Source organism: Ictalurus punctatus, chromosome 9 (genome assembly GCF_001660625.3).
Source record: "Ictalurus punctatus breed USDA103 chromosome 9, Coco_2.0, whole genome shotgun sequence".
Lineage (NCBI taxonomy): Eukaryota > Metazoa > Chordata > Actinopteri > Siluriformes > Ictaluridae > Ictalurus > Ictalurus punctatus.
In genome coordinates this window covers 23,885,001-23,912,241 of record NC_030424.2, presented here as the reverse complement: position 1 = coordinate 23,912,241, position 27,241 = coordinate 23,885,001, and the positions used below count along the sequence as shown (strand labels likewise).

Genomic DNA, 27,241 nt, shown 5'->3' with positions numbered 1-27,241 from the left:
TGCAGTATAACAAGATAAAAAATAAAATGAAGATTAACTAAATGGATATGTATATACTCACAAATGTACACTGACTAACCCCAATCAGACAATTAAATATACATCAATAGAAATGTGTATATTTGCAAGAAAGAGATGACACCATGTTATTGGATTTGTATTTTAAAAATAGTGGGTATTATCGAGTGAAAAGTTAAAACGATGTGTTTAATGTTATGTCGTGTCTGCACCATAGACAATACCTAGATTAAAAGAGTGTTATATTACCACCTGGAATTAAGATAAGATAACACTTTATTGATCCCAAGGGGAAATTAGATTGTTCAGGCAGCATATATAATAGACAAGGCACAATACACATGAGAAATAAAGTAAGAATAAAATAAAGATAAAATCAGAAAGTAAAATAAACATTTAAAAATAAAATAAAATGTAAAGGTTAAAATATGAAAATCTATGCATAGCATAGATATAATATAAACAGTAAACCTATATACAGTATGATGTATCAAATACTAAGGTGCAGGAAGTATATTTTGTTGCAGTTCTATACAGTGTAATAGTTATGTATACAATATTATCTACAGATAATGCATAGATGCATAGATGTATAATGATTGTTGGATTTTTTTGAAAAAATAAAAATAAAAAAAGATAGATTAGAGTGCTGAGTTGTGAGAAGTAATTGTGAAGTCATTCAAAAAAAAAAAACAATTGTAGGAAAGTTTTCAATTCAGATGATAACTTTGGATGAGTCTGGACTGAAATCCTAAGAGCTCTATCATCAGTTTCAACTTCAGTGTAGTCAATATCTGTTATTTTCCTTCTCTTTCTTGGTGAACCCAAGTGAGGAACTCCTGCTGACACCATTCACTGTCAGCCATTTCTAATGATGGATCTTTTTTTCTACTCTCCACATATTTTTCAGTTGCTGTCTAGACAGGACAATCTGAAACAATTCCACACAGTTTTGCACATTAAGCACTAGACCATTTCACAAAGAACAGCTGTAGACAGGACTGCATGTTAAGCCCAGTTAAAACTAACCAGACTGCCACTGACCAGAATTTGCATGACATGATAAGAATCCAAAACATTGTTCTGAATCTTTACATTGTAATCTGTGCTGAAATGTTTGCATCAGATGTTTTATGTCCTCAATATAAAAAAGACAGACGTGTGAGTGGAGGTGAGAACTGACATTTTGGGGTTTTAATGCCATAGATGTTAATGAAATGATGCAACGTAGCATGTATAAGTATACTTTAAAGTGCACCTATTATGCTATATAAACGTGCCTGATTTTGTTTTAGAGGTCTCAGACAATAGGTTGACATGCATCCAAGGTCAAAAAACACTAATTTACTCATAATTTATATTTCCTCTTTTTCTCAGAGTCACAACGACTCACTCAAGGATCCATTCACTCTAAACTCCTCCTTTCAGAGAGCCTACTCTGCTCTGATTAGTCAGATGCCCCAGTCTGTCGTCTACCGCTTACACCGTGTGTCGAAAATAAAGGAAACATCTATTATCATATCTGAATTTCAGCTCAGTAATAATGTCATCTGTTTTACCTTATCAATTTGAGCCCGAGTCTGATAGTGATACATTTTAAGATCAATCTGAACCACCATCGAGAACAGGATAAGTCTCAGCGGTAAGTTTATATGTAATTTGGTAATAACATGAGTTAGCTGGTTAGCAGAGGCTTATAGCTAATAGGCTAACAGCTGTACATTGGCTGTACACGTATACAACACAAAACTATGCATTTTGAACACTAGGTAGAAATATATACAGAAATAATTAATCATACTTACAGGTTGTGATCCAGAGGAGCAAGATGGTACAAATATATAGGTTTATGAGATTTGCAAATCATTGTATTCTGTTTTTATTTACATTTATTTACATTTTACACAGCGTCACAACTTTTTGGAATTGGGGTTGCACTTTTCATAAGGTTATCTTAGTTTTCTTTGAATACACTAGCATGTCTAAGTATACTTTAAGAAATATATTCAAGGTGTAAAATAATCTATAGACACCTTCTGTGTTTTGTTAACAAAAAGAGATGCAAAATGACCCGAGTAGCTCAGATACCTGACAGCACTTGGATATAAACTGACTGAAGAATCGATGATCAAAATCAAGCTTTATTTAGGAATCGGAGTGCTAACCAATGTAGACACCGTGCCCCCCACGCTCCTGCCTTATGTTTTGGAATTGTCAGCCTGTGTCATCAATAAAGCTGCTGTTTACCTGCTCTTGTATCTGCTTCTGCTTCATGGCACTTATTTCTTTTTTACAGTGGAAGTGATAAAGTAGGTCATTCTGTTTTTAGCCTTCAGTGTACTGTTTACGCATGTTAATACAAATCTGTGTGTGTGTGTGTGTGTGTGTGTGTGTGTGTGTGTGTGTGTGTGTGTGTGTGTGTGAGCGAGAGAGAGAAAGGGAGAGAGAAAATAAACATGGCCGTGAAAGAATATTTGCAATTAGGTCTAGTTTAGTAGAGCATGAGTGTTAAAGGTCAGAAAGATGCAGAGAGAGCATGATGGTTTAGACCACATATGTCAAACACAAGGCCCACAGGCCAAACTAGGCCCGCTGCGCATTTCTATCTGGTCCATGCGTTGATTGAGTTTTAAATTGATCTTGTCCTGCATCCATACCGCATCCATACCGAACAACAAGTCCCAGCAAGCCTTTCCAACATGCTGCACTCTAAAAACATCGGGTTACTGCCACCCCTCCTCCTCACAAATGCACAAGACAGTTGATGGTAAATGGTCTGCACTTATATAGCACTTTTATCCAAAGCACTTTACACTGTGTCTCATTCACCCATTCACACACATACTCACACACCAATGGTAGCAGAACTGCCATGCAAGGCGCTGACTTACCATCGGGAGTAACATGGGATTCAGTGTCTCAGGAGTTGACCCCAAATATTGATCAAATAAAAAATTGAAGCCAGGTTTCAAGTAGAAGCAAAGAGTTACCAAAATAATCCTGAAAACCTGATAAACACTTAAATAGTTTGTGCAGTTAATTTAAGTGTTATTCATGATTAAGTTATGTTTGCTTTTAGTTATTTGATGCTTAAAGTCGCATTACCTATTCTATGAAGTTCATATTTGTGTGAAGCAATGACTAGTTTGAGTTACAGCAGCATCATATTTTTCTCAACAAAAGATTTTTGATTTGAGTTTTGAGTTTGAGTTCGACACCGCTGGTTTAGACAGTCTCAAATTGGTCATGACTATATATATATATACATATATATATATATATATACATATATATATATATATATATATATATATATATATATATATATATATATATATATATATATATATATATATATATATACATACATATATATATATACATACATATATATATATATATATATATATATATATATATATATATATATATATATATATATATATATACATACATATATACATACATAATACATACATACATACATATATATATATATATATATATATATATATATATATATATATATATATATATATATATATATATATATTTCACTGTAATATGAAAAGGGGGGTATTTAAAACTTTCCTTGTGCATCTCTCTGTGCCACTATATAGTATTTCCATTTGACCATTCAGTTTTATCATCGAAATCCCACCTTACAAAATAACATTAGAGATATCTTAACAGTATTCACATATATTCCTATACCTATTCTATGAAGTTCATATTTGTATGAAGCAATGACTAGTTTTAGTCATAGCAGCATCATATTTTTTTCAACAAAAGATAAATGTAAGCCATGCCTGGCATGCGGATTGGTCTATTTATTTATTTATTTATTTATTTATTTATTTATTTATTTATTTTTATGGCCCCTAAGTTGATTGAGTTTGACACCCCTGGTTTAGACAGTCTCAAATTCTGTACAATCATTAAACAGTGAGGACATGACTATACATCTAATTCACTGTAATATGAAAAAAAAGGGGGGGGGGCATTTTTAATTTTCCTTGTGTATTTCTCTGTGCCACGATATAGTATATCCATTTGACCATTCTGTTTTATCATCGAAATTCCACCTTACAAAATAACATTAGAGATACCTTAACAATAATTATGTATATTCATTCATGTTTGAGAAATCGTTGTCTAAATATAGTGTTAAATTATTATAATAATGATTAGTCCATACTAATTTCAGTTATAATCTTTGTACAAAATTATGCATTCATAATGTTTTTCCATCTTGCAACTGACTTCTTCTTTTGTAAATCTTAAACTAGTGTAGCCTTTTTTTGTAACAAAGTACAAGAGTTCAAATGTCAGCACATTTATTTATAAGTGTTTGGTTTCATTGTAACTCCAGGGCTGTTCCCTCTTGGCATAAATGACTTAATTAAAAAAACTCCATTAGTCAGAGGGGTCGGTCCTCCAGCTGGTGTGATTTGTGTCTGATGCAGCCTGCAGGTCTATGTAATTAGTCTCATCTTTGCATGATGTTCAACCTCTACCTGAGCTGCTTCTGCGGATGGCCCAGGGGAATGCTCCATTTAAAGACACCTCACCTCTATACCAGCAGTATGGCTCCTTTCCCAAAATACCAAGAGCTGAAGGGCATTTCATAGTGCATGTAGTCATTCTCTTGCCATAAATCTTGTGATGAGATCTGTAAGTAAAAACATGGTAGAGTTTCCCACTGTTTTAGTCTTTGTACTCCAGTACAGATTGCTTAAAAGGCTTTATACTCAGCACTACTGAATCCTCTGAATCCTCAGAATATGTGACACGACCAGCATTGAAACTTTTTTGATAATCTTCTGCTGGACCGGGCATGTAGTTCCAATCAGCTGGAACACCGTGCTCGATCTCTCAGCGGTCAGTGCAAGTGATATAAAGATGTGCTGAAAGCAAATATGAAGGCGAGTGGCATGGCTCCAAAGGACCTCGAGAAGCTTCCAGCCAATAGATCTTCATGTCTTGAAGTGTGCAAAGATTGTGTGCACGCATTTGAGTTTAAACGTGTGTGTACCCTTCAGGACAAATGTGTGCAATGTAAGACTCATCTGAGACAAGATCCGTTGTGTCGACAGCTCAGTCCATCATCATTGAATCCTCATAACCAACGGATTGTTTAGAAGGTGTTGATTCATTTTTGATAAAATCAATTCAGATGACAGGTTTATATTAATCGGCTCATTCTAATACATTATCATTTCTATAGTAACTCATTCAAAGGGACTTGTATGGTGTATGCTCTGCATGGTCTAATAATAAATGGGTTAGCAAACTTTTTTGTTGTTATTTAACAAAGATAAACAACTGTTTATAGCTGCTCTAAGTACGGGTTAACAGGAACATGTTTCACTAATGTGAAACACTCTTTCTCACAGTACACACAATGTAAATTGACTTACCGGTCAATCAGTTTAAACAAATGAATTATGTTATTGCTGCAGGTCTGTTATAAGGTTGCTAAGAACACTGTTGGGTTTATGTGTGTAGAGTATCTTTAGCTGCTGGTTATCAGAGCGATGGGAAAGGGGAGCGGTGAGAGCCCCCAGTTCACACCTCTCCAAAATAAACACTGGTACAGAGATAAAATGGACAGCACAGCTATATATATATATATATATATATATATATATATATATATATATATATATATATATATATATATATATATATATATAGTAAAACACCATAACAACTGTCACAATAAAATGGTACAATGTAAAACTAGTAGGCTAGGTAAAAAAAAAAAAAAAGTAATACTTTTGAAAAACTGCAAATTCTTAAAGCCAAGAGTGTCTACTTTCAGATGAGCCATTAAGCACTTATGTGTGACATCACAAATAAATTCAATGCTGAACACAAGCACACCCAAAACAGGTGCTGTGCAAATAGTGTGCATTTTTTAATGGCTAACTGCCAAACATTTATCACCAGAAGAGTGTTTAATAAAAGAGCAGAAATGCATAGTTTCTGGACTGAAAGAAAATCGATCCATGGTGACACATCTTGAGCCTCTTATACTGTAACAGAAGCTGCAAAGAGCTTAAGTAGTTATCACAAGGTCACCTTTATTGTGTGCTATATATACACAGTATATTACATCTCATTAGAAACTGCAACCATGATATCTGATCAAAACAGACACATCTTCCAATGTGGGTAAATGCGCTAATTAGCACAACAGCATTTGCATAGCAGTGCACATAAAAATAGATGTGTTCAACTCTTTTAATGCAAATCATCCCATTGGAAAAAAAATAGATTGAAGGCACAGCACAAATAAACTTCTCTAGATATCATAAATGGTCTTAGTATCCATTTGGCTGTGATCAGTGCTACTCATGTACTCTATTATCCTCATTCTTTCCAAAGAGGTTGTGCGTCTTTGCTCTCAGTGCACTTCTGTATATCTGAAAGAGAGTGATGCAGTCACCATGGCGACAGGAGAGTGCAGGCGTTCCTTAAGTCGCCTGCTGTCTGATTCTCCATCCTCCATCCCCTTGGTTAAAAAAAAAAACTCTTGCTGTTCTTTCAGCAAGATGAGAGCCTTATCATAAAGGAAATGCAGCCCAGTCCTCCTCAGAGACTAGTTCGTTCTTAATTAACCATGCATAATGAGTGGTTTTATTTATTTATTTCTCTTTTTTCAATGTGACTCCTGAGAGTCTAAAGTGAGATAGGCTAATGACTTTCCTCAATCTTGAAGTGTTTGTTACTTAATTTCCCGTGGACACCATTAAACTCTCAGGTGATAAATAAAGTGTCCAATAATGAAGCAGAAAGAGCAGGACAGCCAAAGCGAGGCTGCTCATTCTTAAAAGAATTCAGTACACTTAATTTCCAAAAAAAAAAAAAATCAATATATAGAAAATGATTGCATATTTAACAGGAATAAATATGTAATCAGGAGAGAGGCAGTCTTTCCATAAATAGTCTGTGTGAGGGGAAGGTGTTTCTTTTGTTTGAAATCATGCTTATTCAGATTTTTTATTACCATGCAGTTATAGCAGGTTCATTTATTTATTTATAATATCTTCAGTAACTGGAGGCATAAGGAGGACTATTCCCTGGATGGGAAGCCACTCCATCACAGGACATCATGTACACACACATACACACACTCATTCACATCTAGCAGAAAATTAACATAACCAATCCTCCGATGTGTGAAGAAACTGGACAACCCTGAGGAAACACATGTGGACATGAGGACCAGCACATAGACTATATAATAAAACAAAAACAATTAAAAATATGAATGATCCTCAACTCACATTTTCAACAGCTTACATAAAATATAACTTTCTTAGTAAGGTTTTGAAGCTGATGTACTGTATGTAAGATTTGGAGGTCTGGGAAATGTCACCATCTTTAGTAGAAAAAAAAGAATCATGAATTATTTGTAGAAAAACATTGTGTACAATGTGTTATGCTTCCACCTTCAACGCGTTATTGAATCTGATGGTTGTGAGTGGCGTAAAGTAATATTTTAATCTTGTCTTGCTATCCAGTGTCATCCAGAAGAGGATGAGTTCCCTTTTAAGTCTGGTTCCTCTCATGGTTTCTTCATGTCATCTCAGGGAGTTTTTCCTTGCCGCCGTCACCTCTGGCTTACTCATTAGGGATAAATCTAAATCTATATCTACTGTATATCCAGATATCAGTAAAGATGCTTTGTGTCAATATACACTGTTAAAAGTGCTATAAAAAAAAATTATTATTGAATTTAATAGATTTTTCAGGAGCTACACTAGTAAGCTAGCTAAAACACAAGCTTGTGATGAAGGCGAAAGAGTGCATTTCCTCTTCATGGGGCTTCCTGCAACTTTGAGGCTGATGGTAGCAGCTAGCGAGCTACTGTAGACAGTATATAGAGCTAAACTATCACACCTGGTCACTTACGATGTCTGCATTCTCTGCTTATTTTGTTTTCTGAGGCTGCACTACTTTTTAAAGGTATATACAGCCCGTACAGGATTTTGCAGAGCTTATTTTATGATTTTTGTGGCCAAAAATGCTTGATTTTGCTGTGGCTTTTTTCAAAATTTGCGATGCACCTTGGAGTTTTAATGCTTTTTTTGCAGACAAGTATTTGAATTGGTGAAATCGCAATTTCCCGATATTGTTTTGCGCGGTCTTTCACAGTTTTGTTTGGTGGTAAATAAGAACTTTTTAGCTGTACTCGTGTTCAATGCTTGTACATCAAAAAGTGCTTTGGCTGAATGCACATTGTGATGATGTCACATGATGCGTCTTGGCCCAAAGCTGTGGAAAATCTGGACAATTTTGAAAAATTGTAAGCTATATTATAGCGAAATAAGCTTATATTGTTAGTTTATTAGCTAAATGTTGTGGAGTTTTCTTGATTCTGTATTCATTTCTGTTCTCGTAAAATCGCAAAATACTGGAGTGACTTCATATACAGTGAGGGAAAAAAGTATTTGATCCCCTGCTGATTTTGTACGTTTGCCCACTGACAAAGAAATGATCAGTCTATAATTTTAATGGTAGATTTATTTGAACAGTGAGAGACAGAATAACAACAAAAAAATCCAGAAAAACGCACATCAAAAATGTTATAAATTGATTTGCATTTTAATGAGGGAAATAAGTATTTGACCCCCTCTCAATCAGAAAGATTTCTGGCTCCCAGGTGTCTTTTATACAGGTAACGAGCTGAGATTAGGAGCACACTCTTAAAGGGAGTGCTCCTAATCTCAGCTTGTTACCTGTATAAAAGACACCTGTCCACAGAAGCAATCAATCAATCAGATTCCAAACTCTCCACCATGGCCAAGACCAAAGAGCTCTCCAAGGATGTCAGGGACAAGACTGTAGACCTACACAAGTCTGGAATGGGCTACAAGACCATTGCCAAGCAGCTTGGTGAGAAGGTGACAACAGTTGGTGCGATTATTCGCAAATGGAAGAAACACAAAAGAACTGTCGATCTCCCTCGGCCTGGGGCTCCATGCAAGATCTCACCTCGTGGAGTTGCAACGATCATGAGAACAGTGAGGAATCAGCCCAGAACTACATGGGAGGATCTTGTCAATGATCTCAAGACAGCTGGGACCATAGTCACCAAGAAAACAATTGGTAACACACTACGCCGTGAAGGACTGAAATCCTGCAGCACCTGCTAGGTCCCCCTGCTCAAGAAAGCACATATACATGCCCGTCTGAAGTTTGCCAATGAACATCTGAATGATTCAAAGGACAACTGGGTGAAAGTGTTGTGGTCAGATGAGACCAAAATGGAGTTCTTTGGCATCAACTCAACTCGCCGTGTTTGGAGGAGGATGAATGCTGCCTATGACCCCAAGAACACCATCCCCACCGTCAAACATGGAGGTGGAAACATTATGCTTTTGGTGTGTTTTTCTGCTAAGGGGACAGGACAACTTCACCGCATCAAAGGGACGATGGACGGGGCCATGTACCGTCAAATCTTGGGTGAAAACCTCCTTCCCTCAGCCAGGACATTGAAAATGGGTCGTGGATGGGTATTCCAGCATGACAATGACCCAAAACACACGGCCAAGGCAACAGAGGAGTGGCTCAAGAAAAAGCACATTAAGGTCCTGGAGTGGCCTAGCCAGTCTCCAGACCTTAATCCCATACAAAATCTGTGGAGGGAGCTGAAGGTTCGAGTTGCCAAACGTCTGCCTCGAAACCTTAATGATTTGGAGAAGATCTGCAAAGAGGAGTGGGACAAAATCCCTCCTGAGATGTGTGCACACCTGGTGGCCAACTACAAGAAACGTCTGACCTCTGTGATTGCCAACAAGGGTTTTGCCACCAAGTACTAAGCCATATTTTGCAGAGGGGTCAAATACTTATTTCCCTCATTAAAATGCAAATCAATTTATAACATTTTTGACGTGCGTTTTTCTGGATTTTCTTGTTGTTATTCTGTCTCTCACTGTTCAAATAAATCTACCATTAAAATTATAGACTGATCATTTCTTTGTCAGTGGGCAAACGTACAAAATCAGCAGGGGATCAAATACTTTTTTCCCTCACTGTAGGCCTATTTGGACCACTTTTGCATGTGAAGATGGCATAATGTAATCATTACCACAGTGTCTCTGGGGTTTTAGTTCCATCCAAATCTGCCATGTATGGACTTTATGAGTGTATGTCTGATTACACTGTATTTAACCATATACATATATATAAATTATCAATTGAAATAATCCCAGGTAAAGTCCTATTTGAATTGACATGTTGGTAAAGGTTCTGTTGCATCCTGTTCAAAAGGTTTATTTGTTTGTTTGTTTGTTTGTTTTGATTCATGTTTTACATGTACTTCAGTATAAAGACAATCTAGGAAGTGCTTGAGATCATTTGTGAGAACAATGCATACATCGTGAAGTCACTCCTATCTCTGATATTTATGCATATCCAATGCCATCACTAAATGACCATAATTACTACAGATGTCCTCCAGCAACATTAAAAGGCATACTGTTATCCATCTGAATAGTACTTATAGCATATTCATACAAATTCTCCTTCAAAATTGGAGCTGAGCACCTCTAAATGTGAATAGCTATTACAGGATTGTGACTCAGATGCTGACACAGGCTGTTTTAGCCTTCAAAACAACTTGGACAAATGGACCATTTGGTTTTCAAAGAAGAAAGTTGCTCATTGGAATTCTCTGCCTGCTCTGTAACATTACCAAAAGCAGAATTTTACTTCACTTTTTTCCACCCGTTGTGGCTCCATCCACCTGCACATAACACTTTTCTGAAAAGGTCTTCGGTCTTAACTGAGAATGAAAAAGGAAAAATGAAATACTGCAGGGCCTTAGAAACTGCCAAGCTTGCATGCCACCCACCACATTTCAGTTTTGCCCTCCGGTGCTTATCTTCTTACAGTCTTAAAGCTAGCATATCAGTCTTCTTCATCTGTCCTTAGGATGTTAGGATCCATGCATTTCCTGCATTAAAAAGCAATTCTGTAACATCTAGTCAAAATACTGTCTGTTCACTTTCACAAATGTTTTCTTGATTTTCTGATCATCACAGATTGCCTTTTTTTTTAGACATGATGTTAGTCCTTATAGACAAATTATGCTGGGTTTTTTTTTTTTTCCAGTGACTCAATGACTCATGCTTCTAAAACAAGTGACGATCATGAGATGGAAATAACTATCTGTGTGTCATGTTCTTGTCCGTCATTAAACTCAATAACATTCAGTACTTTTTTTTTAATGTTCTGCTTGACAGCACAGTTTTGTTTCAACAATCCTAATTCATTAAGTCTTGCTTTCAAGGTAGAATTAGCAAGTATGCATTATTAGAATTCAGCCATTACTTGTCCCGTTATATTGAAGGCATGAGAAACTTTAATCTTGCTTTTTTACAGCGTATTAATTTTCAATCCAATTACCAGCGCAATAGGGAGACTGTTGGCGTAATTTATGTGCAGTGAATCAAAACAGAAAAACTTGCTGAACCCGGTCATCCACAAGAAACTCTTCTCTGGTGGACTGCTTTTTTCCAGTAGTAGTGCATGAACTGTTATTTGACTCTAATGGATGTCACTCATTCTAAAAGAGTGAGTTAAATAATACTAGGCTAAAAAAAAGACTTGTGACATTATTTTACATTGGATTGTAATATATATCATAATTATCAATGAAAGAAGCAATTTTTTTTATCAGTTTCTGCTTTATCCTGGTCAGGGCTGTGGTGGATCCAGAGCTTATCCCAGGAACATTGTGTGCAAGGTGGGAATACAATCTTGATGGGACACCAGACCATCACAAAGTACCATGCACACACATTCACACACTCATTCACACTTGGGGGCAATTTTGAAAATCCAATCCATCTACCGACGTGTTTTTCAGAGGAGGGAGGAAACCAGACGGAAACCCTTGCAGACACAGAGAAGACATGAAATTCTACAGAGATATAACTTGAGCCCAGGATCGAACCAGGGACAATAGAGCTGTGTTACCACCATGTCCCTCAATGTTCTGTCAATATTTTAGAAATAGTTTTGCATACCCCAACACTATGGTCCATATATTCACCCATACATCCATTTTCCATGCGGCTTATCCTACACAGAGTCATGGGGAAACTGGAGCTTACAGTATCCCATGAGACTCAGGGCACAAGGTGAGGGACACCCTGGATTGGGTGCCAGCCAATCACAGGGCACAATCGCACACACATTCACACACTACAGACAATTTGGAAATGCCAAACAGCCTACAACGCATGCATTTGGTCTGGAGGAGGAAATCTGAGTACTCGGAGGAAGCCCCTGAAGCACGGGGAAAACTCTGAGCACACAGGACGGGGGGTGGGATTTAAACCCCCAACCCTGGAGGAAAAAGCCTATATATATTAAATATATTTTGTTAATGCAGGAACAAACTGTACCTGTCTCTCTAGAATATAAAATCCATACTTTATGCAGTAATTTTAATGTAAAACAATTTTTGGGTGCCTACTTTTGGTCTTGATAATATACATAAAATTTTTGGTACTGCAGTGTCACTGTGCCTTCACATAGTGGGTGCGAATTTGCATATCTATGATCCCCCTGTTAATATGGTAATTAATGCTGTTGCTTTATTCGCATCATACTATATGTGCTCATGTAGTATTTAAATTCATGTGATCTGAATGCACCATAAAGGTCCTTTATCATGTCATGTCTACAAAGAAACCAAGAGACAGTAGTAGTTAAGTTACTGACTAAGCTGCAGACTGGATGCACACAAGAGAGCCTTTTGGCCAATTAGTTTCAAGAGTCTTCGAGTGCCTGTGCGTTACTGCTGCCAAGTGATGGATGCAGGATGCTTTAGTTTTCTGCACTTAATAAGTGTTTTGGGTGGAATTTTAAATTGCAGCGTGTTGAGTTTGCATTCGTTTCATTGGCCGCCCACAGTGCAAAACGCCTGGAGCTCACTGATGAGCTCAGTTTACTTTGACATCAAGAGAAACCACCTAATCTACACCAAAACTGTAGATTGACAAGACTATTTTAAAAAAAAACCAGATCTTTCAGATGTTTACAGAAAATCATTTTCCTCCTGGAGATTGAATAGTTTGTTTTGTTTATAACCCATTAGAAAAAAAAAAGATCAGAGCAGCCCAACCCAACAAAACAAATGCTTCCTAAAGTGAAATTGTCTGCTGAGATGAAACCCTCAAAGCAGTTTATTGTGCAACGCACTCTCACTTGCACAAGTGGCAGAATCAATTGTGTTTGAGGTTTTGGTGAAGCGTTTGCAACTTCAGGGGGCTGTCAGAGCTGTCACAGGAAACATCCCACATCCAAAACAGCACCTTTTTACTAAAAAAGGGAGGGAAAAAGTGCCACTGTTTGTCTAATTACCATTAAAAACCCACGGTATGTGCATTGGATCAATTCCCGTAGATGCCTGGAGGGTGTAACGAAGATCATTCTTCAATCCGTATGCAAATGGACAGAAACTAAGATAGGATGTTTATGATGCCATAACAATACACTATACACTACTGGATTTGTTAAATTCACAATTCAGATTGTTCAGAAGGTGTTGATTCATTTTCTGCAACTGCCGCTCTATAGTTTCGGCTGCAAAACAAATCATAGTTTTATATTAATGCACTCGTTCTACATACTTTATTGTTTCTATGATAACAACTAATTCACAGGGACTTGTTTGGAGCATGCTTCATGAAATCTAAGACTAGCAATATACAGATTTTAAAAACATATGTATAATAACCAGTTGTTAATATGATGAAGTTTTCTGTGACGAGACATTTATTTATTTTTTTTTAACATTTACAGTATGTAAGGAGTCTCCAGTGTCAGTGATTTGGGAGAGTCTTCAGGAGAAAGGACACTGCACTTATTAACTTTGAGAGAGGTGGTTTACTCACTGGGTACGTTTTCTGTGGTCCGACTCTGAGTGTGATTGTTCCCCGTGCCTCCGCAGCATTGGTCTGGTTTCAGACTCACTTGATTCTATTGAACTCCGGTGCATTTGCATTCATCTTACATCATCACAAATGCGAACACAAGGCCACTCACCATATTTTTTGTTTTTAAAATTATTTTGGTGCTATTATGCGCAGCAGTGGACCTCTTCTGTATCCCACAACGTTCCCCTGCCACTCATGGTACATGTGTGTTGTGGAAACTAATGATGTCATCATCGGCTAAAACACATGCACAGGTTACTTTACTTCCTGAACAAGTGCAGACCCAAGTACAAGTTGCGTTCACATTCACAGGAAACGCTGCTCAGTTCCATTACAAACGAACTCAGACCTCCTCCTACAGGTAGTCTCGAGTTCGGTCTGCATGACAGCTTTCACATTACTAACTTTTCATGCAAAACCATGCTCTGTTTCAGATTAAACTGCCAGTGTGAACGCCCCCAGAGAGAGAAAGACAAATACAACCAGTGATAACAAGAACTAGTTTTGTGGAAATTCAACAACATTAAACATAATGATAAATGGATATAATATAGGATGTGTCATTCTTTAAATTGTAATCATTTAAAAATTGTAAACATTTGCAAATTGCTGTGTACGAGAGGAATAAAACACTTCAGCACATCTACTTTGGGGGTAGTAGGAGTAGTTCCTTTAATGTCAGGCTGCATCACATCACTCTGTTGTTGATTATTTTCCCATATTGAAATGCACCCTGTATTCATACCTTACATAATTCAGCTTTCATTTACTAAAAGAAATTTTTGTAGCCCCTTTTGGTATTACAGTATTACAGACCATGTCCAATTTAAATTTTTTTTTTTTTTTCAGTTACAATATGATAGCATAGCCAAAAATCCAGCAGTATATGTGAAAAAGGACACATTTATATGCAATTTTAATAGTTTTGTATGTCATAAAATATTCTTTTGGTCTATGTATGTTACTTGCAATGCCGAAGGAACATTAAAACCTACCACAAGAAGAGTATGCGTTTTATTTTGCAGTAAATATTCAAACCTGTGCGCTTAACCATACCTCCAAATTTAAATTCAGTTGGATTGTGCAGAGAAGAATCCTCACTGTGAATGACCCAGATTTGATCAAATTACACACACACAGAGCCACATGATAAATCCGTGCCGTAATTCCCATTGCTATCTTACCTAATAGTGCTGAATACAGAATATAAATGAGATCCATGAGTGCACTGTGCACTCACCAGATGCAGAATGACGTAAACCTGATGTTGGCCAGTGAACTAATCACTTAGTTCACCGAAGCCAGGTGGACAGAGTGAAAAACCAAACGAGAATAACAAGCCCTGTTTATCTGATTGAACCACAGAGTGAGCTGGCAGAGAGAGCGAAATATTTCTCTCCAGGTGTTGTCACTTACAAGAGTGAAAATTTATCTGGTTTTCTTAAAAAAAAAAAAAATTTCCATCAGAAAGATGCAGTTATTTGTGAGGCCACTTGAGGATAATTATCCCACCAAGCTCTGAACGTCTTCCTTTTGTCTGAAAAAAAAAAAGCTACAAAGAGATTGTAGCTTCAGAATGAAGACTGACAGTTCAGACATGCTGAATGGATCGGTCCACCTGTTTAAACAGAATCACTGCTTGTTCACAAAGCAGTAGGTTCAATACCAGGCACAAGCAAGAAGAATACTGAACACCTGCAATCAAACAGTGTGGCTCAACACTGCCCCCTGCTGTTACATTAATGGGAATGGGGATGACATTCTACACCAGGGGTTGCAAAGTCATTCAACCACATTGGTTAATACATCCAATCACTTGCTTGTTCAAGTTGGTGTCAGTGTCTGTCTACAAGACTCCAATACACACTGCAGGTTTTATACAGTGCTGTATGCTCTTGTTGATCTTTTCACAGCATCACAGCAGTATCACTCATCTCACAACTATTACTGTAGTTAAAACACTTGGTGTGTTTCTGGTTTATTTCCCAGTAGAGATATGCCATTGTGCCTTTCTCCAGGGACACGGCATTCAGAATCCACCTTTCTTTTCTTTAACAGTTTTTTTTCCACTGCCTTGCATGATGCTACAATAGCCTGTATATATAAATTACCCTGCATGCACTACTAAGACTGGGAAATGACGGCAAACAGCAAGAAGAATATTACTTTCCAAATCCAAAGTGACAGGCAGCTATTTATTTATTATGTACATGTGCAACACTGAGCCATGATTTCAACGACACTGGCAAGCAAAATTTTTATCGAGATATTCTCAGTTCTATGTAAATTGAGTATGACGTAATTAAGCATCAGAGCCAAAAGATTCTAATGATTCCTCAGACCAATCCAATGGCACATGTGGTCCGACGTTTCTTTAGCTCATCACTCACTTCTCTACCTGCAACTGACGTAAAAATCAGAGAAACTTATAACCACGGTTTTATCTTATCCTGTCATATATGATCTATCATTAAATGTGTACAGAGACATTATAAAGAAAGATTGCAAAGAAGTGCAACAGAAACTATTGTTGCTTCTGGTCAGTGTATCAGTACGTACAGGATTTCAGAGTTTTTTGTGATTGTGGTCAAAAAGGTTTGATTTTGCTGTGGCATTGTTCAAAATTTGCGATGTAAGTTGCAGAGATTTTTATGCTTTTTTTGCGGAAAACTGCTTGAATTAGTGAAACTGCAATTGCACAAAATTGTTTTGCACGGTCTTTAGCAGTGGTGTTTGTTGGTAAATGAGACCTTTTAGCTGTACTCACGTTCGATGCACGAATCGACATGTGGCGATGTCACATGATGCGTCTTGGCCCAAATCTGAGGGAAAAAATGTGGTAATTAAAAAAAAATGCAAGCTCCTCCAAATATTGCGTAGTTTGCTTGATTTCGCGTTAAGTGCTGTAATCACAAGATCGCAGAGGGATGTTCCTGTAGGGACTGGTGTATGTAGCCAGTAAAGTTAGCTTGCTTTACTAATTTGCCACAACGCTAGTGCAAAGCCTAGCATACAGTATAACATGTAAATCAAGTGCAACAGCAGCAGTCGCAACACAGCCATTAGAGACAAACAAAGACACAGGTGACACAAGGAATGTGTTGCTTGCTAGTATTAACGTAGAGTAAAAGCCAGAAGACAATTAGGAGATAATTCAGGAGTTGTAATTAATTTTTCCCCATATTTGACTCATCCTGCCTCTGTACCTCTGTTCGATTCAGCAATAAAAAAGGGTTCTTGTTTAATGAAGACTGCTAGAGCATTAAGGCCATTTGGTGCAAGTTTGTAGTACCAAAGAACAAAACTCTCAGGGACACATGGCTGACACAATGTATTGTAACATCCTAAATGCACAAACCGGAAGGATTTTGAATGCACTAGCAAAGCTACATGGAGTATACAGTTCCCTCCAAAACTATTGGAACAGCAAGGCCAATTTATTTGTTTGTGCTATACACTAAATACATTTGGGTTTGAGAGCAAAAGATGGACATGAGACGGAGTTTAGGATTTCAGCTTTCATTCCTGGTATTTACATCTAGATGTGTTAAACAACACATTAGAAAATTTTGTATCAGACAAAACAATTTTTAGGCGAGCAAAAGTATAGGATCAGAGAAGTCTTGAAGTAAATTAAAATTAATAACACTTAATATTTGGTTGCATATCCCGTGCTTGCATTAACTGCATCAAGCCTGCAACTCACTGACATCACCAAATGTTGATTTTTTCTTTTGTGATGCTTTTCTAGGCTTTCACCACAGCCTCTTTCGGTTATTGCTTGTTTCTGGAGGTTTCTCCCTTCAGTCTCTTCTTCAGGAGGTGAAATGCTGCTGAGTTGGGTTAAGGTCTGGTGATTGACTTGGCCAGTCTAAAACCTTCCACTTTTTTTTTCTTTTTTTTTTTTTTTTTTAAATTGGCAGTGTGTTTTGGATCATTGTCTTGCTGTATGATGAAGTTCCTCCCAATTAATTCTGATGCATTTCTCTGTGAATCGGCAGACAAAATGTTCCTGTAGACCATCATGAATGATGTCATCAATAAAGATTATTGAGCCTGTTCTAGAAGCAGCCATGCAAGCCGAAGCCATGACACTACCTCCACCATGCTTAACTAATGAGCTTCTATGTTTTGGATTATGGGCAGATTCTTTCTTTCTCCACACTTTGTCCTTTCCATCACTTTGGTAGTGGTTAATCTTAGTTCCAGAGCTTTTGTGGCTCATCTCTGTATTTCCAATCCGGCTTTCTGATTCTTACTGCTGATGAGTGGTTTGCATCTTGTGGTATGGCCTCTACATTTCTGCTCTTGAAGTCTTCTTCAAACGGTGGAGTGTGATACCTTCACCCCTGCCCCGTGAAGGTTGTTGATGTCACTAACTGTTGTTTTTGGGTTTTTCTTCACAGCTCTCACAATGTTTCTGTCATCGACTGCCATTGTTTTGTGTTCCATATCTGGTTGTTAGTACACCAGTGGTTTCTTTCTTTTTCAGGACATTCCAAATTGTTGCATTGACTATGTCCAATGCTTGTGCAATGGCTCTGATACATTTTCCCTCTTTTCTCAGCTTCAAAATGGCTTGATTTTCTCTCCTAGACAAAAGACTCTCTAGTCTTCATGTTGGTTTATCCTTTTTAACAACAAATGCAGTGTTCACAGGTGAAACCTAGGGCCCATCAAAGGGTAGACATTCAGAGCTATTCATTCTGTAAACAATCAATTTAACAGAGCACACCTGGGCAGCAAGAAACACCTATCAGTCGCATGTTCCAATATTTTTGATCACTCAAAAAAAAAAGGGTGGTATCAAAAAAGGTGCCGTGTTCTAAGTTGTTTAACACATCTAGATGTAAATATGAGGAAAGGAAAGCTGAAATTCTGATCTGTCGTCTCATACTCATCTTTTGATCTCAAACCCAAATGTTTTCAATGTATAGTGAAAATGTAATATAATACATATAATATAGTATAATGACAATAGAATTAACCTTCCTGTTCCAATACTTTCAGAGGAGACTGTATAAGAAATTTGCAGTGCAAATTTGTCCTGGGATAAAATGCTACCATGTAACATATGTACAACTATACAGCCTGTTTAAGTGGAAAATGATACAATTTTAGGATTTTGAATCAGGGTTTCAACATGGCGTGAAAGTGTATGCTTTTATCCGCTTTTCTAAGCTCTGAGAATAAAAAAGTATTGGAACACACAGAGAGAAAGCCTACAAATTATGGCAATTTGTTTGGCAAGTTGTTAGTAACAATATGAAATATCATTTGTTATAACAAGATTTGCTCCTGCTTTAGAAAATCGATAACCAGACAATACATTTCTGGCGGTTACTTAGAGTCTCTCACACTGTTTTCCCACAAAATTAATTTCAGACTGTTAATATAGCCAAGAGAAGTTGAACATAGTGAAATTAAAGGAAAAAAACAACATTGTCTTGGTAAGGTGTTGTGCAATCAAAAGATCTTCAATACACAATAGCTTCGATTCTGGAACTATACCGGACAGATGAACAGCATTATTCCCAAAAATATTTCCTCAGTTGGTGCTTTGATGATGGTGGTCGATCATCAACATCACTCCAAAATTTCCCACAGGTGTTCATTGGGTTGAGATCTGGTGAGTGTGAAGGCCATTGAATATGATTTAAATCTTTTTTTCTCCTCATCAAACCATATAGTGAGCCCTGTGGATGGGGTAGGATCATCCTGGAAGAGACCATTCGGATCAGGATAGAAATGACTAATCATAGGATAAAGGTGACCGGTCAGAAGTACGGTCCAGAATAAAGGAAGCACATCAGTGTTTAACTTTTGACAGTGGGCTCACATGGACTGATATTTATTTATTTTACTTATAATACGAGTCCCTGTATTTATCTACAGATTGCACCAGAAATGACATTTACATGAGTCAAATTCAAGCATGAGCCCTTGAGAGTTCTGATACAAACATCAGATTAATTTTTTAAAAATGCACCTGTAATTTTCTGTGCTAATTGATCATTGATGGTGTATGTGGGTGGACGTTTAGCCTCAGCTGTATTCCTTGTGCAGGTGGCTCACACACAATGGCCTGCTTCCACTGTGAAAATTGGAAATGTTCAGAGCTAGAACAGGAACTGTAATAACCTGTCTATTTAATATGCAGATTAATGTGTGCTGTAATTAATTTGCCATTACCCCTTGATTGATGTACCTGTACATTCTGAAGCAAACACCACCTATAATTATTCCCCATGAGGCGATTCCCGTGTCGCACCATTACAATAAACAGATGCTTGTTTTTCATAAGCCGAACAATATAACTGTGTGACAGAGTAAGCAGATAAAACATTGACCAGGAGCCATTTGTTAGAGACTACTCTCTTTCAGTCACATCAACACAATCTTCTTGACATAATCTTGATTTATTTTCACTGGGCCTAATACAAAAAAAAAAAAAAAACACAAAAGCAAACCCTATATCCCAACAAGTCTTTAAATACACAGTTATACTTTGCGCATTCGTTTCTTTGGCCGCTGGTTGAAAGGGGAGGTGCCTATCAGTGAGTCCGGAGAGTGAGAGCCACAGCTGGCATCAGAGCCGCCGGGAGATGGAGCTGTTCCAGCGTCACTCATGGTGGACATAGGACCCTCCTCAAAGACGTCGCTTGTGAGAACGCCGTGGCCTGAAACCTGGCCCTCCTCACTGTCCTGCGGCTCCATCTTTACCTGCTGCAGCTGCCACAAGGGGGAGCCATTTCCTGCTGCACCTGTACAAATAGAAATATCAAATCAGAAATAAATACCAAATAAAATCACATTATTTAGGCCAGCATAGTAGGTTAATCATAATTACAGAATTATGAATATGTATGCTATATGACACACAACATCTCTGACCAGTTAGCTAATTTTAGTGTGTTCTTGTGAGAATCTAGACCAATCGTGTCACAACAAGGGTTCACCTATTTTTTGTTTTTATATACAGTAAGGCATATCGCACACACAATACACAGCCATAGAGCCTTAATATAGTATTTTGTCCATATTATGCACACATAGTTTTGTTTATACTGTTCTAATATACTGGCAATATTTTATAACATATACGTATAAAATTGTGTCTGTAAAGCGTTTACGCGTCACTCAAATAGCCAGTCTTTACAACCTTGGTGAGCAGAAAAGCATCTCAGAATGCACATCAAGCCGTGATGTAGATTTACATCACGTCAGGTTCCACTCCTGTCAGCCAAGAACAGGAATCTGAGACAACGTTATTCCAATCGTTGACTGTCCAGTTTCAGTGAGCCTGTGCCTACTGTGCCAACTGTAAAGTGGTTGTTGAGTGTATGTGTTGTTTTATACACATTCATGGTTTGACCAGAGACATTATTAGTTTTAGGATTAGATTTATTCATTTAGCACCATCCTTAGACAACATTAGATTATCAAGGAGCTTACCGCAATACAACTGTTCATTTATTTAAACAGAACTAAAATTTTCAGCCCCCAAGATCATGCTCGGGAAGCGTTTAAAATGAATACAAGCAGCAGCACCTGCCTAAAATAAATAAATAAATAAATAAATCACTGAGGTGTCTGTGAATAAAATAACAAACAAAAAAAAAAAATCAATGGGTCATTTGGTTTGTAATTTTCCCCATAGATGAGGGAGAAAAACGATGATACGCTGATCTGGAAGGAAATAAACTCACAGAGTAGCACCTAGAAATTGTGTAATTATCTTAAATCTCCATGTTACTTTAATCCTGTCTAAATTGTTATTTTTACAGGTACTACTCTGCGATTTTATTTTCAGATGAGTGAGATCTCCAACGTTAGTGTTATTCTTAGTTCCTCCCCTGAGACAATTCCAGCCCGAATTACTTACTGATTTATTTTTTTTTTTTTACAAATCCAGTTGTGATGCCAATTTTAATCCTGCCTGTATACACATCTCTATTTTTGAGCCAAGATTATTTTTTGCCTCTTACATTAAGGGAAAAAAAGTTCTGATAGCTGGTACTCGCTCCATTTAGAAGTCTTTGGTGACAGATTGAATAATGGAAGATATAGGGATACGCATTTCAAATTTAAGCAAAATAAAATTACTGAAAAAAGACACGTATTGCACAAAACATTAAGCCTTTATCCGCTGTAGTGTATATAATGCACTAATTACTGGGTGGTATAAACTACACTTTAAACTCACAAACATCAAGGTTTATAAGAAAATGTCCAGATGAAAGATTTTTTTTTTTAATCATAGAAGAGAACTGAAAATATTTTATTACTTAAATCATATATAAATAAGTGACACCTATATTCTCTGCTTTGACTTTAGTACCTGAGGTGTGAGGCGAGTGTCCATCCTCCAGTCCTCCAGCCAGTCTATCACTGATTCCCAGTACTCCAGTGGGCATGCTGTTCTGCTGCTCTGCTGAAGTCAACTCCCCTTCGGCTTCCTCATTCAGAGTGAAGGCAAGATCACTAATAGGTTCCTCCTTTACTTTAAGGGGATTGGAATCCTCCAGGGCCTTCTCTGGGTTGACCAATCTCTCGTACTCGTCTGAGAGCTCTTTGCTGACCTACACACCAAAAATAGAGAAATTCAATAAACGGATCATGCACAAAACATCAACTTCCAATAATATACAGCCCACAGGCCATTATATATCTTCATTTCATTTATGCATGTCTTGATCATTGTTTATACAAGATGCTGTGTTATTTAGCGCATTAAGACCAGCTATACCCTAATTCTGATCATCAAACCAAAGTTTTGTGAAAAGTTTGAAAACCATGACATATACAACAGTCATTCAGGACCACAAACTGACCTCATTTACCATTCTTCCTTTCATGCATCTTAAATCTGTTTACTGGTTTTACTGGGTCAGCGCTACAAATCACTTAACACATGATTTCAGAACATAAATGAAGCCAATTTTGAGGAACATATTAGTTAACTCTAGCAAGCTCGCTTTGAGATGTTAAAATACTTCAATGTGTGTTTGACTTATAAATGAATATTTTTTTTATTTATTTGTTCTTGGCCAAGAAATAGGTTTGGGCAGTCCCATACAGGATTTTACAGTTGTTTTTTTTTGTGTGTGTGTTGTTTGTTGTGGCCAAAAACACTGGATTTTGCTGCAGCTTTTTTTTCTCTAAAATTTGCGATGCAATTTGCAGAGATTTTTGTGCATTTTTGCAGACCACTGAATTGGCAACACTGGAATTGCACATAATTGTTTTGCATGGTCTTTCACAGTGCTGTTTGTTGGTAAACTACACCTTTTAGCTGTACTCATGTTTGACGCACATGAATCGAAGAGGGCTTTGGCTGAACGCATGTTGTGATGACGTCACATGACGCATCTCAGCCCAAATCTGCAGAACATCTGCAGTAATTTTGAAATATTGCAAGCTTCTCCGAATATTGAAGAGTTTCCTTGATTTTACTTTAATTTCCACGATGCAAAATCACTAAATCCTGAAGGGTTTGGGTATTAATAATTGTGATACGTCTGCTGTATCAGCCCCTGTGCAATGCAATTACCTATATACACTAGCTGGACTGAACAACATGCCTTAACAATCTTGTACATTTATTTATTTATTGTGTTTCTCGATGTGCGCTCATTCTGACATATTAGTTACACAAGAAGGAATTACTTTACTGCTACTAATTTACTGTTATCCATGAGGTTTGTTGTTTACATAGTTAGTTTATGTGCTGTGTGTATCTGGCCAATAAAACTGATTCTGATTTTGTAAAAAGTCAGTTACCATGACAGCCCTACCTTAACTCTTTTTATCAGAGGTCTTTTTTTTTTTGGAGGTGCCCGTGCTCAGCATTGAATTTATTTGTGATGTCACACTCCACAGTAGTGGTAAATGGCTTATATATCAGTAGACATTCAGGGCTTAAAGAATTTGCCGTTTTTTTTTTTTTTAAAATAAGTATTTATTTAATTTTTATCTATCGTACTAGGATTAAATGTTATAATTTTATTGTGTGTTCATTTATAAAGTGTTTTAATATACCATATCTACACAAAAAAAACTTTAGTTGTGCTGTCCGTTGTATCTCTGTACCAATAGTTTTGTGGAGAAGTGTGAATTGTTTGCCAGGCAAGGGTTCACACCCCTCACTTTCCCTTTGTCATGATATTCTACACAAAGAAACCTAACAGTGTCCTAACTAATCTTATAACAGACTTGCGGCAATAAAATAATTCATTTGTTTATACTGATTGAAAATGTCTGATAAGTTGATTTCCATTCCACCGGTATACTGCTAGAATGGGTTAAAGCCATAACAGTCAGTGTGGCTTACCTGAAGCATGTAGCTGTGGTAGTCTTTAATGCGGACCTGCCAGAAGTGCTGAAGAGCCAGCACACTGCCGATGCCCACCTCATGGAAGACCTGCTCCACCACGTCCGGAAAAGGAGTGGAGCCGAGGTGGGCCTCGCGGTCAACAGCCACGCGCAGCAGCCGTGTCAGACGCAGGTAATGCTCATGCACCAGGTCAGTCAGGGTCTCCAACACGCTCTCCATCGCCGACTCGAAACCTGCATGCGCCAAAACTGTGGCAACCGACTGGTATAGGAGCTGGCGGCATGACAGCCAGCTCAACTCAGTCACGGGCTCTCCTTCACCCCTGTACAAGAAAGCAAGAGAACAAAGAATAAAGAAGCATGCAAAGAGAAACCATAACATGATTAATACTGCTTGACTGTTCCGATTATGTAGATTCTCTGAGGTAGCAAATGTGCTCGTGCGCACGTATATATGCTAAACCATGACACACAATACATGTTGCAGGCCCTAAACTGTATTTACTTGTAGAAGTCACTCTCTGGGTCACTGTGCCGTAGCTGGAACAGTTCACGAGGAGCTTTGCTGTCCAAAGGCAGAAGATCATCCGGTGCTGCCGGTGTGACCGGACGTGGTGGTAATGAATCCACATCTTCTGATTTGAGAATTCCCTGAGTCTCAGACCCTGTGCCTGGTGGTTGCTGGCCCAGCTGTGCTGCCGTGATTAGGCTGCGGAGTCGTCGGGTATGCTGGCACAGCTGCACCGTGTGGATTGTGAGGCTGCAGGGCTCAGAAGGAACGTCCAGCATGGTGGTGGGCCTAGGACGCCGTGCTGACGGCTGGTGCAGAGGAGGGTCTTGCATCTCGACCTGACGAAATTCACGCTGCAAGAGATCAAAGGAGCTACGGCCTGGTGGGACAGAGGCCACCGGGAGCTCACCCCAGTAGCGCATCATCTTTACGAGATCCCTTCTAACTGGTGATAACTGGTGCCAGTACTTCCTAAGTAAATTATCTGAAAAGCAATTGGTAATGCATTTAATTTGCAACGTTTTATGACAGATATACTTGGCAGAAACAAATCCAACATGTGAAGCCTAACTAATTGATCTTTATATATATAACATACATTAAACATCTGGAAACCACAGATGTTCTATTCTGGTACTTGGGGTCTAGCAAGTTTTAGATTTCTCTTTTTAACCTTATGCTGTCTAGATGTACGAGGTGAGTTTGAGCACGGAAATCACCAAACTTAAATAAAATCTCCTGATATAAATTACTAGAGTTGATCCCCAGATAAATATATAATCTCTCAATCATACTTACGTCAACATCTATCATACAGATGCTCGCGGTTTAAGGCTACTTGCTACTTAACTCAATTCCCAGAGATAACCATCTAGTTTTATAAATACAATATGATTTGGGGATTTTTTTTTAAAATCACTATCTACACCTCGGAAACGAGAAAAAAAATACTTGTTTAATGATACTTCATAACACTGAACTAACGCAGGCTATGCGTACGCATATAAACGCTTCCGTGTCGCTCCGTGGAGCTATGGGATTAATTCCGCTAATGTTGAAAAACGCTTTAGTTCTCCATAATACGACGGATAAGTTCGAATGTTGAAGGTCTAGTAAATATGGTTTTGCGTTTTTCTTAGAAAATAAGCACTCTTACTTACAGGAAAAGTTGAGAATATATATCACGACCTCTTTTCATCCGGGAATAAACAAACACGGAAGACTTTCAGTGAGACACCAAACAGAAATGGCGGATACCGCGCACGCAGCGTCAGAATCTGATGGCTGTTTAAATCCAGAAAACAAATCCGAGATGGAGACACCAAATTCATCAGGGGATGAAAACAGCGAAGCTAAACAGGAGGGTACAAATATTAGCGAGGATCTTTTCAAGAAACCGGCCATTTTCGCGGCGCCGTCTGTAGCATTGAAGAGCAAAAGTGTGCAGAAGATCAAACCTGAGGCTGACAGCGGTGTAATCACTAAAGATCAGCCGGAACCTGAAACATCAGATCGGAAAGAACCTTCGAAAGAATCCAGAGTAAATGATGATCAGTCTTTTAAACATCATACAGAAAGTCGGAATCAAATTCCTGTGACTGAGCAGCTTCTTACAAAAGAAAAGCAGATCACTGCAACACCAAAACCAAATATCAAACCCCAAAAAAGAGCTAAAGTGCCACCAAGTGCTAAATTTCCTCCTCTTCCATACATACAGCCTCCATGGGCTGGGATACCAGGTGTCCTTTACACCTTTGAGCTGCTTAAAAATGGTTCCATACTGGACACAGTGCCTCTGAGTCAGCAGAGTTACTTTGTAGTCGGACGCATACCTGTGTGTGACATCTCTCTGGAGCATCCCTCCATATCACGTTATCATGCCATTGTGCAGTATCGTGGAAATGCAGGAGACACTGTAGGAGAGGCGCTTGGATTCTACATCTATGATCTGGGCAGTACTCACGGCACCTTTGTGAACAAGAACAAGATCCCCCCTAAAACGTATATTAGATTGCATGTCGGCCATGTCCTTAAGTTTGGAGGAAGCACTCGGCTCTTTATCCTCCAGGTTAGGAATGTCATGTTTTAGAGATTACATCGGCATAAAAGGATAATTGTTGTTTCTTATGCCTCTTGTTTGCTCTCTATACAGGGTCCCGAATCGGATGAAGAGGTTGAGTCGGAGCTGACGGTTACAGAACTGAGAGAGCGGGCCAGGAAGCATCGAGAAGAGCTAGAGAAGAAGATGATGGGAGATGGTTCTGATGATGATATCGATGATGATGATGACAAGGAGGAGAAGAATGAAGAGAGCGTTGCTCATGGAAGAAGTGCTGCAAATGACAGTGGCTGCTCGTGGGGAATGGGTAACAGTACTATCTAATCATTATTACGTTTGATGTTGCTCCAATGTCACAAG

At 38.0% G+C, this 27,241-nt stretch overlaps 2 protein-coding genes across 4 annotated transcripts in view; one reads left to right on the top strand and one right to left on the bottom strand.

Annotated features, from left to right (window-relative positions):
• Positions 1 to 20,335: 20,335 nt before the first annotated feature.
• supt7l (SPT7 like, STAGA complex subunit gamma) lies at positions 20,336 to 26,079 on the bottom strand. Of its 2 annotated transcripts, none has more exons than XM_017476680.3 (5): positions 25,983 to 26,079; positions 24,817 to 25,306; positions 24,310 to 24,634; positions 22,318 to 22,558; positions 20,336 to 20,740 (listed from the first exon to the last, which is right to left on the bottom strand). In XM_017476680.3, the coding sequence occupies exons 2-5, from the start codon at positions 25,245 to 25,247 to the stop codon at positions 20,478 to 20,480; spliced, it is 1,260 nt and encodes a 419-aa protein (XP_017332169.1). In that variant the 5' UTR covers positions 25,248 to 25,306; positions 25,983 to 26,079; the 3' UTR covers positions 20,336 to 20,477. The 2 variants fall into 2 exon arrangements, with proteins under 2 accessions (XP_017332169.1, XP_017332168.1); XM_017476679.3 differs by lacking the exon at positions 25,983 to 26,079 and adding an exon at positions 25,621 to 25,822.
• The window catches only part of slc4a1ap (solute carrier family 4 member 1 adaptor protein), a 13,323-nt gene continuing 12,150 nt past the window's right edge, over positions 26,069 to 27,241 (top strand). Inside the window, exons 1-2 of one of the 2 annotated variants that reach the window (XM_017476678.2) lie at positions 26,069 to 26,362; positions 26,975 to 27,188. In XM_017476678.2, the coding sequence (XP_017332167.1) occupies positions 26,069 to 26,362; positions 26,975 to 27,188 (508 nt within the window). Of the gene's footprint in view, positions 26,891 to 26,974; positions 27,189 to 27,241 lie in introns of both variants that reach the window. The other variant, XM_017476677.2, reaches the window with a different exon arrangement.

What these genes read in the sequence shown, in the direction of transcription:
- supt7l (XM_017476680.3), bottom strand. Translation starts at nt 25,247, where the DNA reads ATGATGCGCTACTGGGGTGAGCTCCCGGTGGCCTCTGTCCCACCAGGC. An exon ending in CCAGAGAGTGACTTCTACAA is followed by an intron (nt 24,635 to 24,816) that starts GTAAATACAGTT and finishes TTTCTTGTACAG; the next exon opens with GGGTGAAGGAGAGCCCGTGA. An exon ending in ACCACAGCTACATGCTTCAG is followed by an intron (nt 22,559 to 24,309) that starts GTAAGCCACACT and finishes TTTGGTGTGTAG; the next exon opens with GTCAGCAAAGAGCTCTCAGA.